General features: G+C 38.1%; 1 protein-coding gene across 1 annotated transcript in view; it reads left to right on the top strand.

Annotated features, from left to right (window-relative positions):
• The window catches only part of ATP6V0A4 (ATPase H+ transporting V0 subunit a4), a 37963-nt gene that overhangs the window by 4918 nt on the left and 14532 nt on the right, over positions 1-18513 (top strand). Inside the window, exons 5-12 of the mRNA XM_063309309.1 lie at positions 2772-2866; positions 3739-3865; positions 4004-4086; positions 13095-13188; positions 13753-13965; positions 15334-15484; positions 17210-17349; positions 18004-18161. Of these exons, the coding sequence (XP_063165379.1) occupies positions 2772-2866; positions 3739-3865; positions 4004-4086; positions 13095-13188; positions 13753-13965; positions 15334-15484; positions 17210-17349; positions 18004-18161 (1061 nt within the window). The remainder of the gene's footprint in view (positions 1-2771; positions 2867-3738; positions 3866-4003; positions 4087-13094; positions 13189-13752; positions 13966-15333; positions 15485-17209; positions 17350-18003; positions 18162-18513) is intronic.

Here is an 18513-nt window from a genome sequence, read left to right as displayed (position 1 = left end):
TTCATCCCACCTAGCCATCTCAGGGACAAACTGTGGGCCTTTCCATTCTTACATCCAACCATGGACATCTTTACTCAGTTGTCCTTCATGGCATTGCCTTCACCTAATCCTCAGTCCATGCATGAGGCAGCCTTAAGTGGTTAAGGCTTAGCTGTTCCAATATTAAAATTATTGTGGAGTCCTTGGTGCTCTCTGATTGTTTAAGGTAAAGGTTTCCCTTGACATTAAGTCCGGTCGTGTCCGACTCTAGGGGGCGGTGCTCATCTCTGTTTCAAAGCTGAAGAGCCGGCGTTTGTCCGTAGACACTTCCGTGGTCATGTGGCTGGCATGACTACATGGAACGCCGTTACCTGCCCGCCGAAGCGGTACCTATTAATCTACTCCCATTTGCATGTTTTCAAACTGCTAGGTTGGCAGGAGCTGGGACTAGCAATGGGAGCTCACCCTGTCACGCGGATTCGAACCGCCAACCTTCCGATCGGCAAGCTCAGCAGCTCAGCAGTTTAACCCACAGCGCCACCGCATCCCACTCTCTGGTTGTTTGCTTGCAGACATTTCATTACCCAACTAGCTAACGTCATCAGTGCCATATGTGATCAGATGTCTGCTTCTGCAGATCATTAAGCCTATTCCTACAATAGTTAATTGGTAGAGGCAGAAAAACAACTTTGCAGAAAGGAAGCAAAAATAACAATTTTCATGAGCGTTTAATATGTCAAGGCAAAGCATAAGAAGGGTAAACCAATCTTAAGGGAGATAGCGAGTTGTTAATAGGCTAGCACATTTTAAAATAATGCACAGCATTGATAGCCATGAATAATAATGGAGGTACTGTATATGTAAATAAAAAAAATTAAAAAATGGCACTGATGATGTTACCTAGTTGGGTAATGAAATGTCTGCGAGCAAACAATCAACCTCAGTGAGCACCAAGGACTCGATAGTTCAACCCGAGCTATAGATATTCACTTCTATTCTCTCCAGATGACCACTAGATGGCAAAGTTTAAAACAAGATCCAGACTTTTGGAATAATTCTAGACATCTGGCCAGCTAGCAGAGAAACATGGCTTAAGCCATCTGTCAAAACTCACACTCTCTCCTAAATCCCTAGCCTCACTGTTGTGATGTCTTATTGCCAGTTGGTGATATTCATGGAGGAGAAGGGTAGCAAAGCAGAAGGTTGATTTTGTGTGACATGCCTTATGTACATGAAAGTAGGACATCATCTGGTGGCAAGCCAAAGCAGAGGCAAAAGATGCAGGGTCAGCAGTGGGACAGTAATTTTATGCTGCTATAGTTTTTCACTGACTGAACAACAGGGAACACTTTGGCAGTGAGGGAAAGCCCTCTATGTAATTACTGCCTAAGCCATGACTTCTCTGGGCATGGTGCAGCTTATATCAAGGAGGCCCAGCCCATTTACTCACAGTCTGGAATGAGTGTATTCTTTCCACAGCATTCCCCGCTGTACACACAAGCACACACCAATTGAGCTAAGGTAGGAACTGGCAACTTTTATTTGCTTAGCAGGATGCACTTCAGTTTTTTTCCTCCATTTTTTTGCTTCATAGTGCCACACAAGGAGTGGTGCTGATGTCACTCATCTGCTTCTTTCTTTGTTGTTCATTCAAAATGGGTATGTTAAGCCTCTTAGCTCTATTAGAATCCTCAGTGTGCTGAGGCTGACCCACATGAGTCAGGCTTCAATTGCTACCATCCAAGAAGCTTGGCCGTTGGCTGTGCTGGTTAGATATAGTGGGAACTGCAGCCCAGGCATCAGGATGAGGAAACCTGTACTAAGCTGACAAAGCCCAAAGCCACAGGTTTGCTCTATAATGTCTCCCCTGAACCTTCTTGGCAACAATATGGAAGTGGTTTGCCATTTTCTACTTCTGGGATATTCTTTTGACTTCTCTGATGTCAGCCTTGTGAGGTAGTCCAGACCAGAACACACCCAGAAGTACTAGCTCTACTGTATTATAAGGTTACATTGATAGAATCTTGCAAGTCTGAAAGTACATTTCTCCCTGGTCGCCTTTACAGCACAAAGAACTAGGGAGGGTCTCTTCTGAGATGTTTGCCATTCCCACATTCCTTCTGTGGGCTAAGCTGCCTTTTATCTGACCATTGCCCTGGCTGCGGCTCTTCTCCCTGTCTCCCAAGGTCATTCCCACATACCATTACATCAGCTCCACCAATGACCCTGGGATTTCTTACAGATCTCCCACCCAAGTGTCAACCAAGTTTGGCTAAGTGTTGCTGTGTCAGCCCTCCCTGGTAAGACCAGATCAGGAAACCAACTCTTCAGGAAGATTAGAGCTGTACATTTGGAGATAGGCTATAGTAACAGAACCTTGCAAGAATGATTGTGCTGTACTTCCTCTCCTTCTTACACTACAGTGAATCAGGGAAGAGCCTGTCTGAGTGTCTTCCTAATACTATCTTGCTTCTCAGAACTTAAGGCATGTTTCAGCCCTCTTTGCTTATGTAATAGTTCATGCCTATTTCCCTTGTCATCTCCCTGACTTGCTACATGCTGCTTCCAGCTGGATATGCCCCTACATGTCCTTCCCCAGTATAGTGGCCTTCAGACGTGTTGGATTTAAGCTTCTGGATGTTAATCCCCCAGTTAGCATCTAACATTGCTATTGTATCTAGATGATACTAGGTTAGGAAAGATTGTCCTAAAACCACAAGCAATAGCAAAGAGGCTTTGATTGGCTGAGTTTTGAAATAGGGCTTTAAGATAAGCCTTTCTCCTGCTTTCAGACCGAAACTAATTTGCCTGATGATTTCTTCAGTGAAGATACTTCAGGGCTGTTGGAATTAAGAAGCACTCCTGCAGCAGTTGCTGCAAAACTGGGGTGAGTATTGTTTCTGTTGTGCTGTCTCCACAACGTTTATGTCTTAGAGATGCAGCCCATAATTCAAGCATCTCATCAAAGTGAACACAGTTCCTCCTGGCTGTGTGCAGCCAATGGAGAAGAAGGTTCCTTTCATTATTTAGCAATCCTGAACAACTTAATATTTTCCCTTCCTTCCTGGGCTGGGCTGCAGAGGTGTCCTTGAGGCAGCAAATGATGCCATCAGGATCATGCCGTCACAACACAAGCTCCACCCCCTTGGTACATGTGTCGCAGTGTTGCGTGCATGTATGAAAGGGGCTGAGCTTACCTCATGATGCTGATTCCATCAATTTGCTGAAAGCCTTCAGTCCTATATATCCCTCTGCAGATGGCCATCTCTGCCTGGCACCCAAGCCCTTCTAACTACACCACTAAATTTCAAAGTGCTACCATTTTGAGACAGAAAACAAGAAAGCTATAGAATAACCCTTACATAGGCTTAGTAAGGGTTGAGGGAATGTCTTCCCTCAACCAATGTCTTCCACATAACATATTTTTAAAAATTCAAAGCCTGACCCACTCCCACACATAAAGCTAAACCTAACCCTGTCCACTTGCATCTCTGCCCCACTACTGGGACCATCACTCAATTCCAAAGCTCCTCAGAGTGTGCCATCCATTTGGTCCCAGATTTGCCCACTCTGTTTTGGGATATTTCATACTATCTGAGAATGCTGGGAGTTTTAACCCAAGCACATTCAGAAGGTGCCATGTTAGAGAAAGCAACTCTAGGAATTGGTAGTAGATTTACAGTTGGTAATAATTCCATAAACCAATTACTTCTACAAGAGTGGATTTACAGTGTATTATATGTGGGTTGCATTCCATAGATTCATAGCTGGTGTGATTAAAAGAGAGAGGCTGGTGCCTTTTGAACGTTTGCTGTGGAGAGCCTGCCGGGGAAACATCTATCTGAAGTTTAGTGAACTGGATACACCCTTGGAAGATCCTATCACTGTAGGTATAGACAGGTTTTTAATTTTGTTGCCTCACATCTTTTATTTGAGATACGTTATGGAATTACTGGGACTGTATTTGGCTACCTCTGTGGTTATTTTGAAATTCTTTCTTCTAAAATCACATTTCCTTCCCCAGAAAGAAGAGATGAAAAAGAACGTATTCATCATCTTCTATCAAGGGGAGCAGCTCAGACAGAAAATCAAGAAGATTTGCGATGGGTGAGAAAGAGCATTTTGACTGTAACTGAAATTAATGAATCTTGAGTTAGTCAATTAATGAATCCTGAGTTGGCTTTCACATTGATCTCAGTGGGACTTTAATGCACCTAACTTAAACAGGATTCAACCCAGAAAATTCAAGGTGTAATTAAATTCAGGGCTGGGGCATGCTGATTCAAGCCAAGTTGGCCACTCTGTGTGGGGTTTAAACCTTTACTCACAGCTCCCTGATATATAGTTACCACTATCACAATTGCTTCCAGTTCTGTAGCTGAGGTTCATGTTAAACATGTCCCACTGATTACAGATGTTTGGGGATGAGGACAGCTCCTTAAAGAGCCAAAATGATATCATCCATAACCAAGAATGAAGTTGGAGGACCTCAGAGATTTGCAGTAGCTTAAAAAACAAAGCACCACATTTCAGAAACCTAACCCAATGATTCATGGGCTCAGTGGGACAAAAAAAGCTTGTCTTTTTGGGGAAGGGGTGGGCTGGGGAAAAGAATGCAAAAACAGGAATTCTATTAAAGATGAACAAGAAAATCCCATCTGCTGTGCAATATCCTTTGTTCTGCAGGAATTCCAGATTTGAGATTACTGCTAAGCAGTATTACTTGTATTTTATAAAATGGTTACCTGTCTTCTTTTTACTGAATGTTGTTCTTAATTTTTAACACAAGAAAAATTAATTAGTGTTAAATTTACCTACTAGATTTAATAAAATGGGAAGCAGAACAAAACAATAGGCATTTCCCCAAGCCTTCTCTCTTTCAATTGTGGTTGCTCAGATGCTAATAGGAGTTCTGCAGCAGATTTTATCAATTTCAACACTCTCCAGTGAATTGTTCGTGAGCTTTCCTAGATGAAGGTGTCATTAAAGTAAGGCTGACATTTTGAAAGGCAAAACTGACATGCAAAAGGACTGTGAAAAGATCAAAGCCATAGTGCTGAGACCTTGTGTGTGCTGGGGAGAGGGGAGGGAGTGTAGGGCTCTTTTCAAGAGGAATATTTTTTCAAGCACAATTTAAAAACTTAAAAGTTCAGTTTAAAATATGGGCTGAGCATCTAAAGCTTCTCCTAATGAAAGGTTGATTAATATGCTCCAACTGATGGTTTGGTTTTTATAGAATGTATTGTTGGAGAATCCATGCCATTGATTGAAACCGGAGTGATGTAGGCATGTACAGCAGCAGCAGGGTGGAGTGGAGGGCAAAACAGTGTGATGGAAGCCCTGCCTCTTTGTACAAAAAGGGCAAGGTTTGCACTGTAATATTGTGCCCACCATCTTGCAGATTTTGATCGGCCTGATGGTGCCACTGGATATGTAGCACTTCCTTCTTGCAGTGAAGCACTTTTTCCGCCACTTTCAGCTTGCCAAATAATAGGAGGTCTAGTCAATACAGCATTGAAACAAATAAATTTGGCTATTTAAATAATCTAGTCTAGATATTAAGTAAAAAGACGTGTTAAGCCTCTGGTGGTTCCTGCAGCCTCTAATGAGGTCATGATATTCCTGCTGTGCTCTCTCTGGCCCACCATCACTGAAAAATGATAAAGTTAATTTAAAAATTCAGACCGTCTCTTATGATCCACATTATGGGGGAAAAGTAGGCAGGCAGATGCAGCTGAAAGAGTAAATGTTGCCCCTTATCCCAGCTCTTGGCTTTACCAAGAGCAATAGATACGTTTAGCTCTGGTCCAATGGTTTTTTTGTAAGAGACATATGAGGAAACAGTGATATAGCATCTGTTTTGGACAGTAACATTGTAGGGGAAGCAAAACCCATCTCATCCACCCTTGCTACTGATGATAAACCAACCTGCCTGTACATTGTTTTTGTATAGCCCTGTTGAGTCCTGTGGAGGAGCAGCTAACAATGCAGAAGATAAAAACTAACCATAACCCCATTCATCTATTCATCCATTCATTTATGGTCCAAGACCATTTTTTAAAAACACAACAATACAACGGCATATGAAATAGAAAACAACCATAAACTTGTACAGGAAAGCCCAAAACACAGTTACTAGTGTGAAGAAGACACCAGGTGGCTTCTATAAGCCATCGTTATTAGTAGAAATTTGGCAATGTTTTTAGAAACAGCTGAAGTTTGATCTCTTAGGAGGAAAGCATTAGAACTTTAGTTTTAGAGTAATTAATCTCGAGTTGTTCCCTAAGCCAGTACGAAGATAATGCTTCAAGGCATCTATGCAGGTCCACTTAAGTTATAGAAAGAATAGCTGCATTGTCAACACAGAGAAGAATAGGAATGGGGTAATGGGTAAGACATGGAGAATGAAATTCTGGTTTAGCAGAAACTTCAACAATATCATTAATGTACAAATTCAACAAGAATGAGCAAGAATACAGCCTTGCTTATACATTTTAGGGTGCGAATAGGTTCATTTAAGTCTCCTTTACATTTACCTTCACTTGCATGGTGGTGTCAAGATACAGTGATATTATCGGTTTCCGGTGAAGGAGTATGGTGCCAGGTCGAGCTCTGTAAGAGCTCGGAAAAATTAATATCAACAACGCGGAGGTCGAGAGTCCTGCGGAGTCGGAGAGAGACGGGCAGACCTCGTAGGCAGCGCTAGAAAAGGAGCGCTGCCGGCAAAAGACTCCAGCGGCTTCGGAGCGGCAGGCGAAAGCTTTGCTTTCTATTTCAACACTTTCACTTTCGCTGCAACAATAAAGCCGGGAAGCCTGGAGGCACATCTGTAGAACCCGCGTGAGTAGCCTAGCTAGCTGGGCAATTCTGCAGCCCCCTTCATTTCTATTAAAAGAAACAACAACTTTTGACCACAGAAGAGAAAAAGAAGAAACTTTCTAAGCGAAAAAAAAAACTTTTCTATACTTTGGAGACAAAAAATCTTTACTGCCAGTCCTCACTTAAAAGGAACTGAATTAATTAATTAATTTCTAACGCCATATTGGACTATATTGTAGATGTTTATAAGATTATTTTGAATTGTATGCTTTGTATGTTTTGATATAAATATTATACATTGCTTTATATAGATAAATATAACATTAGGTGTAGTGATTAAGATAAGTAAATAAAGATTTCTATAAGAACAAAATGAACACAAGGAGACAGAATAGGAGAGGCTCAGAAGCCAGGGAAGGAGAATGGCTGAAAGCTATGTTTGAAGATTTTACGCAAAAAACAATCCAAAATATTACTCAAAATTTAACGCAATTAGTAGAGGAGAAAATAGATGGATTTGAAAAAAGGTTAGATCATAAGTTAGAGACAATGGACAAAAGAATAAAAGCAGACATTCAAGAGGCATTCAAGAGAAAGAGTGGAGAAATTAGAAGTAGAGAATGATATAGAATTAGACCGATTAACTGTGTTAGAGTTAAAAGAAAAAAGAACATTGTGTTAGACTTAGAGGTGTACCTGAAAAAAAAGAGGCAGAAATAAGAGAAATAGTGGTTCAAATGCTTGCAAGTTTAATTGAATGGGAGGAAGAAAGGCTAGAAGAAGATATAGAAAAAATGTTCAGAGTTAACTCGAAATATGCAAAAACTAACCAGAAACCAAGAGGTATAATAATTGAATTTGCTAGGAAAAAGACAAAAGAATTGATAATACGGGCCTCCTATGGGAAAGTGGAAGGCAAAAGGAAGAGGGGCCGACCAAGGGCAAGATGGATGGATGATATTCTAGAGGTGACGGACTCGTCCCTGGGGGAGCTGGGGGTGTTGACGACCGACAGGAAGCTCTGGCATGGGCTGGTCCATGAAGTCACAAAGAGTCGGAAGCGACTAAACGAATAAACAACAACAACATGGGAAAAAAATTAATATCGAAGGAGAGGAGATTTTGATATTGAAAGACATACCACTGAGAATATTAAAAAAAAGAAGAGACTATTTCTTTCTCACTGAAGTCCTTAAACAAAATAAAATCCCCTTTAGGTGGGAAGTATTGGAAGGAGTTAGTGTCACATTCCAACAACAAAGATATAAACTGAACGTTATTTTTAAGGCTCAGGAATTTCTCAGAAAATATAAGAAAGTTTTAGAACCAGAAACAGATAGAAGGGAAAGGCCAGAAAGTAAAGAAAGTAAAGTGAAACGTTTAAATATAGAGGAACAAAGTGCAGAGGAACTAGCTTCAAGTTCTAAAGAATTTGCAATGAGTGAACTAAATTTCCAATGAGTGAACTAAAATGCCTTTCCTGGAATATAAATGGAGCCAATACCCCAGCTAAAAGGAAAGAAGTTTTTCACTATTTATACAAATTAAAACAAGATATTATATGTCTTCAAGAAACTCATATTGCGAAAAAAGATGGTAAATATCTGGTAAATAACAAATTAGGAAATGAATTTATAGCAGCAAATGAAAAAAAAAATAAATGGAATTGTAATATATGTAAAGCCCCATCTAAATCCTAAATTAATAAGTGATGATAAAAATGGGAGGTATTTAATAATAGTATTAGAACTACAAAATTCTAAAGCAATATTGGTTGGAATATATGCCCCTAATGATAATCAGAATAAATTCTATCAAAATGTATCAAATGAACTTTCTGAATTATCCTATAACAATTGGATTATGATGGGAGATTGGAACGGAGTTACCTTACCAATTATTGATAGAAAATCTGAACAACAAATTAAAAAAAATCAAGGAAAACTGCCCCAATCTTTTTTTGATATGTCAGAAAATTTGGCTATTGTAGATGCCTGGAGATATAAAAATGGTACGGCTAGAGATTATACATTTTATTCAGACAGATTCAAATTGTTCTCCAGGATTGATATGATATGGTTATCTAAAAATTTGGCAAATAAAATTTTAAATGTATCAATTCTCCCCAATCCTTCTCTGACCATAGTCCAGTTCAATTGGTTATAAAACTCCACCCAAAATGTTATAGGTGGAGATTAAATGAAACCTTGTTGAGAAACAAAGAACTTGTAGAAGATTGCCAAAAGAAATTAAAAGAATTCTTTGAATGGAATTTAAATAATGAAGTGAGTATTGGGACAGTATGGGATACTAGCAAGGCATATATGAGAGGATATTTTATGTATTTAAATAGTTGGTTAAAGAGGAAAACACAACTAAAAGTTCAAACAGTTCTTGATCAAATTAAGATAAAAGAAAAAAAAATCTTCAAATAAGACCATCAGATGAAGGTATAAATCATCAAATAAAAATTTTACAGCAGCAATTAAAAATACTCACAACAGATGAAATTGAAAGAAAATTGAGATATATTAAACAAAGAAATTTTGAATATGCTAATAAAGCTGGAAAATGGTTAGCATACAAATTAAGAAAAGAAAAGGAAAAAAAATATCACTAAAATTTGAGAAAATGGGAAAGAATTAGTTGACAATGAAAAAATTAAAAAGGCATTTCATAATTTCTTTACAAACCTATATAAGAAACAAGAAATTTCAATTGATAAAATTGAAAACTATTTATTAAAACAAAATTTAAAGAAATTAACTAAAGACCAAAAAGCATTAATTAACAATCTCATCACAACCCAGGAAATTATAGAGGCAATTAGAAAATTGAAAACAGGCAAAGTTCCAGGTCCAGACGGATTTTCAGCAGGTTATTATAAATATTTTCAAGATCAAATTTTGTTACCATGTAAAGATTTAATGAATGCAATTCTGTTAGGAAATCCAATACCAAAATCTTGGTCAGAGGCAAATATCATACTAATCCCAAAAGAAAAACAAGACCCATCACTATGTAAAGATTATAGACCTATTTCGTTATTAAACAATGACTATAAAATATTTACTTTAATTCTAATTGAAAGACTAAAAACAATACTTCAAGAAATAATTAATTATGACCAAAATGGTTTTTTACCCCAAAGATATATAAAAAACAATATAAGGACGGTTTTAAATATAATAGAGTATGCTCAATTTCATAATGAAAAACAGATTATGTTGTTATTTTTAGATGCTGAAAAAGCTTTTGACAACCTAAATTGGAATTTTATGCTTAAGACTTTAGAATTGATGGATTTGGGCGATATATTTATAAAAGCAATAAAATCAATTTATACATTTCAAAAAGCCAGAATTGTGATTAACAAAGAGATAACACAAGAATGTCAAATAGAAAAAGGAACAAGGCAAGGTTGTCCGCTATCTCCTTTATTATTTATATTGGTATTGGAGGTTCTAACAGAAAGGATCATCAAATTGAAGGGATAAAGATCAAACAAGAAACATATAAATTAAGAGCCTTTGCGGATGATTTAGTTACCACTTTACAAAACCCGTTAATATCAATTGATTACTTATTAAAGACACTACAAGAATATGGAGAATTAGCTGGTTTTAAAATAAATAATCAAAAAATGAAGATAAATTTAAACATGCCACAAAATAATCAGAATGTATTAGAAATTAAATCAGGATTTAATAGTGTTAAAAAGGTTAGATATCTAGGGATAGAGATTTCAGACAAAACTAGTGATTTATTTCAAAATAATTATGTTAAAATATGGAAGGAAACTAAACAAGATTTATTGAGGTGGGAAAAATTAAACTTATCACTTATGGGACGAATCCCTGCAATTAAGATGAATATTTTGCCGAAGATGCTATTTTTATTTCAAACCATTCCAATATTTATAACTGATAAAATTTTTAAATTATGGCAAAAAGATCTTTCAAAATTTATTTGGCAAGGGAAAAGACCAAGAATTAAATTCAAATTACTACAAGAGGATAAGGAAAGAGGAGGCTTGGGTCTTCCCGATTTCAGGTTATATTATGAGGCATGTGGTCTATTATGGTTAAAAGAATGGATTACCCTACAAGATTATAAATTACTAAATTTAGAAGGGCATGATTTAAACTTTGGATGGCACGGCTTCTTATGGTATAACAAATTGAAAGTAAATAAAATATATAATAATCATTGTATTAGACGGTCCATTCTTAAAATTTGGGAAAAATATAAATCTATTTTAACATTGACAATACTACTATGGATTTCCCCACAAGGAAGGCGAGAAACCATAGGAAACCATAAGTGGCTAACATAATCGGATTTAATAAAATTTGAAGGGACCAAATTTACAATGAAGACAAGAGAAGAACTGGAAAAGGAAGGATATTCATGTCAATGGTTTACATATATTCAATTAAAAGAACAATTTAAAATAGATGCCAAAAGTTACAAATTTACAAAAAAACTATCTTGGTGGGATGAACAAATCTATGCTAATAATGACCACATGATCTCTAAAACATATAAAATGCTATTACAAATGAGAATATTAAATGTACAACTTAAGCAATGTATGAACAAATGGGAGAAAAATTTTGGATACAATATTGAATACAATGTTTGGGAAAGAATGTGGACTAAGGGATTAAAATTTACATTAAATTATAATTTAAAAGAAAATTTTTATAAAATGATGTACATGTGGTATATTACTCCTGAAAAATTATCGAAAATGTTTTGAAATATGTCAAATGTCTGTTGGAAATGTAAAAAAGAAATTGAAACTTTATACCATATGTGGTGGACCAGTAAAAAAGCAAAAAAATTTTGGTCATCTATACATAATATAATTTGTAAAATGTTGGCAGTAAACATTGATAAATCACCGAAATTCTACTTATTGGGCTTTATGAACAAAGATTTGGAAAAAGACTATGGAAAACTTCTACTGTATTTGATTACTTCGGCCCGAATAACTTATGCAGCAAAGTGGAAAGAAGAATTAATCCCGTCTGTGGAAGAATGGATACTTAAATCCCTAAACTTGGCACGAATGGCAAAACCAACGGACCAACTAAACGATAAAGATATGGAAGACTTTCAAAAGGACTGGACACCCTTTTTTAAATATGTGGAATGGACTCAAAAAGTTAATATGAACATATAGTATGTAAATAGCAAATTATTTTAATTATATAATCTCTTATTAGAATTAATGAAGGCAATTTAGAGAATGAAGGGGGAAAAAATAGTACGCTAGGATATTAAGCTGTACCATCTAGAAAGATGGAAACCCAAATCTTTCTATTTATTTATTTATTTTTCATTTTATTCTTTTTTTATTTTTTATTTATATATATATATATATTTCATTTTCTCTCTTTTCTTTTTCTTTTTCTTCTCTCTTTTTCTCTTTTTTGTATTGTAAGATATTGTTTGTATGTAATTTTATGTTTATTTAAATAAATTAATAAAGATTCATTTTTAAAAAAAAGATACAGTGATATCAGTTTAAGAAGACAGTGAGCAATCGATGTTGCAGTGAGTGTCTCATATGGTAGAGAGTCAAAGGCTGCCTTTAGGTCTATGAAAGAAGCATAAAGGGGACCTTCGGGAAGACTATAATACTTCTCAGCTAGATGGTGTGATATTGTACGTTGGTCCATAGTTAAATGTCCAGGTCTAAACCCTGCCTGTTCTGTGACCAAGATGATCTTAGAACACATCCATTCCAAAAGTTTATACTATAGAAATCTGGCATATAGTTTGCTAATTACAGATAAGTGGCTAATAGGGTGGTAATTTGCAGGATCAATAAACAAAAGTCTAGCAAAAGCGAAGCATTTTTATAGATTCTCTAAAAACAGAATGGGAGCCAAATATCACTCCAAAGAGAATATGCTCTGTAACCTGCAAGACGCATCTCCTGCAAGTCAGGTAGATGAGTCTCTGAGAAGGATGACTCCAAAGGAGTTCTCCTAAAGAACTTAATGGCCTGACAAGCTCTTAAGCCATTTAGCTAGTCAAGTCTTAAGCCATTCAAGGCTTTAAAGAGCAATCTCATCACCTTAAACTGTGCCCATTAAGCAGTTGGCAACCGCGTAGATCTTTCAATACAAGCCTCATGGGATCTGTGTACCTTGTACGGGTTAGCAATCTAGCTACTGCCTTTTTCAGCAGTTACAACTTCCAGATCTTTATTATAAAGGCAGCTTGACATAAAGTGCACTTGAGTGGACAGGATGGGATGGAACCAGGTCTTGCTTCATCATTAGGTTCCGTGCCACAGTATATCCCTGTCCTGAGTCAGCTGGAGAACGCCGAGAAATGGCTGCTGGTGTGAACACAAGGATTGAAGATCTCAACACAGTAAGTAGCCCCTGGCCTTGCTTGTAGTGATAGGCTATGCTGTGTGTGAGCATGTGCCAACCTTTGGAAGCTACTGGAGCTCTGGCAGAATGGGCAGGACATAGTTCAGATATGTGTCCTGGCCTCCTTCCCAGTGTGCCAGTCAGCAAGCAGCTGGGTCTGGAGACCACCCTCTTTGTTTCTTATAATGCTTCAGAGCCACACCATTTAGGGCATTAGGGGAGATTAATATGGCAGCTGCCATTTAAAATGGAACACTAATGTGGCTGCCATCAGGACTAACAGCAGGTATAACAGTAGGTGGGCATGGTGGGGAGGCTGCTGATAAAGGAAGGGAGTGTACTGTAGGAGATTGGAAAATTAGTCCAATGGCCCCAATAATGGGATAGAGCAAATATAAACCATGAATCTGAGCCAATTCTCTCATCCTACACATGTGTTCATCTGTAACTCCCAGAATTCCTCAGTCAGGAAAAACATTCTGCAGGCTGGCCGGGGAATTTTAGGAGTTGTAGCCCATACATCTATTGGGCTCCTAACCTAAGCTTTTGCCCCTCCTTACAGGTGATCACCCAAACTGAGTCCCATCGACAGATGTTATTGAAGGAAGCCTCTGCCAACCTGTGGACCTGGGGAATCAAAGTGAAGAAAATGAAAGCCATCTACCACATCTTGAATTCTTGTAACATTGATGTCACCCAGCAGTGTGTCATTGCAGAGATCTGGTTCCCTGTGGTAGACACCCCCAGGATTAAAAGGGCACTGAATCAAGGAATGGTAAGGAGAATTCTGTCATTTATTGTAAAAGATATTTGCTCAACTGAGTGCCCTGAATCTGTGGCAGAGTATTTGCTTTGCGTGCAGAAAAAGGACTGTGGAGTCCTTGGTGCTCTCTGAGCTTGGTTGTTTGCTTGCGGATGTTTAATTACCCAACTAGGTATCATCATCCGTGCTGGATTAACACCACACAACAATCAAGCAGAAAACAATACCCTAATCAAGGAACTACCAAGAAGACAACCAGACCCCTCCCTGGACAAGATACTGTATATAAACAGGGAGCAAAGCCCATACTCACTAGCACTGATGATGTTACCTAGTTGGGTAATGAAACATCTGCAAGCAAACAACCAAGCTCAAAGAGCACCAAGGACTCCACAGTTCAGTCCTGAGCTACAGATACTCTCTTCTGTTAGAAAAAGGACTGGTAGGTGTTGGATACTGTAGAGAGTAAGGAAGATGACCTTGAAGGAGATATGCAAGCTCCATCAGCAAACAGACAGATAATATTTTGAAGAGGCTCAGCCAGACACTTCTAATTCACAGGAGTATAAGAAGGGGGAGGCGGTACAGCACAATCAGACTTGCAAGATTTTGTTGTTACAGCCAAACTCAGTAAAAGTAGTTTTAACCTTCCTGTGGAGTTGATTCCCAGACCTGGTCTACCTAGTGGGTCTGACAGATAGATCATCCCTGTACACCAAATTATTTCTTTCATGGTGCAGAATAGAGGAGGATCACCTGATGCACAACTTCCCATCTCTGTTGGAAGTAGAAAGTAGGACACCTGATGATCCTCCTCTATTCTGCTACTATTATGTACATTTTGTTATGTGCTTAAAAGGGTTAAAGCTGGAATAAGTAAAGCTGGAATAAACTAAATAACTAAAGCTGGAATAACTAAATTAATGGAAGGGACTATCTGTGCTAATTACTACAGTATTGTTTCCAGTGGCTCTAGAAAGTTCTTTTTTGGGGATATAGATAGAAGCAATGTAGATTGTTGTTATTAAGTGGATCTGGATACAGGGATTGACAGGAAGTGTGCTGGGCGCAAACTAAAGTGGAAATAGTCCATAGTAATTTTCTGACAGTGGGAAAGACCACACAAATTCTCACTGTCAGCTCCCCATAATTGTTGTTCCCAGAATTCCTTGGTAGAGGCTACAGTTGTGAGTCTAAAATACGGCCAATTTTAACACTATGGTGTAAATGTATTATTTATTTAACTTTATTAATTATTTAATTTATTAGTAACACCCAATCTGCTAAGATTCTAGGCAATGCACTAATAGAATCATGGAGCTGGAAGGGACCAGGGACATAATCACTGTCTAATGCTAATCACTGTTTACTTGATCTCAGGAACGAAGTGGCTCTTCGATCAATCCTATCCTGACTGCTATACAGACTAAGCTGGCTCCTCCTACCTTTAACCGAACCAATAAATTCACAGCTGGGTTCCAGGCCATTGTAGATGCTTATGGTGTTGGGAATTATAGGGAGATTAACCCAGGTATATAGACTTTTATTTACCCCCCCCCCTTTTTTTTTAAGATAGCAGATTTTAAATGACATGTAAGGTCTTTATGCTGTTAGTTTCTTTTATGCCAATGCATCCACCAGGTCAGTGTTTCTCAACCTTGGCAACTCTAAGAGGTGTAGACTTCAGCTGGCTGGGAAATTCTGGGAGTTGAAGTCCACACCTCTTAGAGTTGCCAAGGTTGAGAAACACTGCACAGGTAATGATCATTTGGGTGCCTTCAGGTAGGCCTTTGAGGCAAGAGGTAGGTCTTTGGTAGGCAAGAGGTAGGTCTTGAGGCAAGAGGTAGTCTTTGAGACCAGAGGCCCACTCAACAGAATGAATGGTGTGTGTGTGTGTGTGTGTGTGTGTGTGTGTGTGGTGCAGCGCAAGACAAATCACCACATTTTGAAATATGTGTTCCACATATTACCACCTAAAGTAGTGCTTCTCATCCAATATACATCCAATATATATCACAGGTAGAACTCAAAGCTAACTTAGGTGAAACTCAGGGTAAGGCATTGAAACTTTACATCTTTACAGCTTACTATAAATACCCAATATAATCACAGACTGCCTGGAAGCTTATAAAGGATCTCCTTGGCTTTTTTGTTTCTATAATGCTCAGAGGCAAGTTTTTTTGATAGAGGGATTTTTGGAGACTAAAAATATAAAAGATTGAGAACTCCTGATTTAAAGAAGGAACTTCCATAAACCTATTAAATCCAGACCCTAAAATTATATAATGACTTACCTGAAAAAAAAATAATGTGGATTTGAGAGAGAGAGAGAATATGAAGTTCCTGTAAGGACTAAAGAGATGAAGGAACAATGTAATTAGCGGAGCAAACATTCAATTCCAGATATTCAGTACAATTGCCCATGTCCTATTTTACAGAAGATAATTATAATTGTCAATTATAATTCATTTTTGATAGATGCCTATCTCTCTGCTTGGGATACTTCAACCCAAAGGAAAATGTGTTTTTAAATTAACAGCATTTCATTATTATAGGGCCAACTATCATAATATACTGTGTAACAGTGCCATCTGTTGATTCCAACTGAGAAAGCGTGTTTTAAAATTCTCATTGAAACCAGTGCATTCTCTGTTCAGCTTTTGGTTAAAAGGTGGGGTAGCCCTTGCCTAAGTTAGCATGTTTATCTGCTGATTTCCAAATGTAGTCAAATCCATGGATGCATCTGCACCTTCTGGCATGAATACATAAGGACGATGTTGGAAAAGGGGTAGATTCCCTCTCACTGCTCCATAATATATTCATTTTTTCTCTCTCTGGCCAGATGGTCCATTGCTCCTCAGAAGCTGGGAAATAGACTTTCAGTGTCAGGCAAAAAGGTCCTTAGATCCATGCGTTGAGTTTGGAGGCACTGAAAATTTCTCAGTGCTCATAATAAAAAGATGCTTGTGAGCTGATTCAGAATCTCTTTGCTTATTGAGAGCCTGGAAACACAGCTTGTGCCTTCACTAAATCAGCTGATTTAGAACCAGTCCTGGCTCTTTGGGGGTGATCCTTAACAGCAAGACTAGGCAGTTGGTGCCTCCAACTGTATTGTCCACAGTTTCCAACCACAGAGCCAGTAGTTGTTCAAATTAGAGCAGTCCTTTTTTTTTAACTTTCCCTCACTGAAACCTCAAGTGATTTGCAATGTATACATGTTCAACAAGTGTCATGATAATCTTTCTCCTTCTCACAGCCCCTTTCACCATCATTACCTTCCCTTTTCTGTTTGCGGTGATGTTTGGCGATTGCGGTCATGGCACAGTCATGCTGGGCTTTGCGCTGTGGATGATCAGCAATGAAAAGTCACTTTTAGCTCAGAAAAGCGACAACGAGGCAAGTGATCTTGGGTGGAATCTCAGTGCGTATAGCAAGCAGCCTTCTAAGTGTTTATTTATTTATTATATTCTACTCTGCCCAATATTTGAAGTTTTTGGGGTAGATTACAGAGTGATTTAAAACATTAGGTTTCTGAAAATGCATTTAAAAGAATATTACAGAAAAACAATCAAGCAGTGAAAGGCAGCCAATCAATCAGTTAATAGCACAGGAAAGTTATTAACCTATGGAAAAATATAAAAACTGAGAACAATCTGCTAGAAATGCTGAGAAGAGAAATATCTTTGCCCAGAGCTGAAAAGATATAAATGGGCCAGTCATATTCCCTGGAGAGGGCATTTCATAAACAGAGTCCCACAGCTGAGAAGGTTTTCTTCCTTGTTGTTACCCATCTCACTTCTCCTGGTGAGAAGAAGGGCCTCTGAAGATGACTGATTTCTTTCCAAGGCAGTAAACAATAGGTGAAGGACTGTGCATGCAGATCAGCCTCTCCAACCTGGTGCCCTCCCAGCCAGCATGATCAGTTTTGGGAGATGCAGTCCCACATTTCTGGAAGACACCAAATGGAGAAGGCTGCTGTAAATAATGGGATACTTTGTTTGTTTACTGTTCTTGATCATCCCTTGATTACTCGGTAATATTCCTGTGCAGATCTGGAACATCTTTTTCAGTGGCCGCTACTTGATCCTACTCATGAGTATCTTCTCCATTTACACTGGCTTTATTTACAACGATTGCTTCTCCAAATCTCTCAACATATTTGGATCTTCCTGGCGTGTCCGTCCCATGTACAACAATGGTGTATGGACGTAAGTGGTAAACAATGCCTGATAATTGTAGAAAACAGCTCAGTTCACTCTATTGTTCCATAATCTCTTCTGGAATTGATCCTTAATTATCCATATCACAACCTTTCACATTTCTCTGTCTTTAATCAGCAACCAACTGTGATGCAAGGCAAGACAGTAGTTACTAGAAAATTCCCTTAGTTTGATTCGGAAAAGGCATGGCTATAAAATATTTTATTCTGAGCCCATTCTAAACTTTTGATTCCATCAAGCCCACAACAGGAGCCAAATAGATCCCTCAAATTATTCATAACCCCTAACCCTGAAATCTCTCTCTATGGATGAAATGGTGGGAAATACAGGTCCTGAGCAT

Source organism: Candoia aspera, chromosome 7 (genome assembly GCF_035149785.1).
Source record: "Candoia aspera isolate rCanAsp1 chromosome 7, rCanAsp1.hap2, whole genome shotgun sequence".
In the NCBI taxonomy this organism is placed as follows: domain Eukaryota; kingdom Metazoa; phylum Chordata; class Lepidosauria; order Squamata; family Boidae; genus Candoia; species Candoia aspera.
The sequence above is the reverse complement of the archived record's forward strand: the minus strand, read 5'-3'. Positions and strand labels throughout refer to the sequence as shown.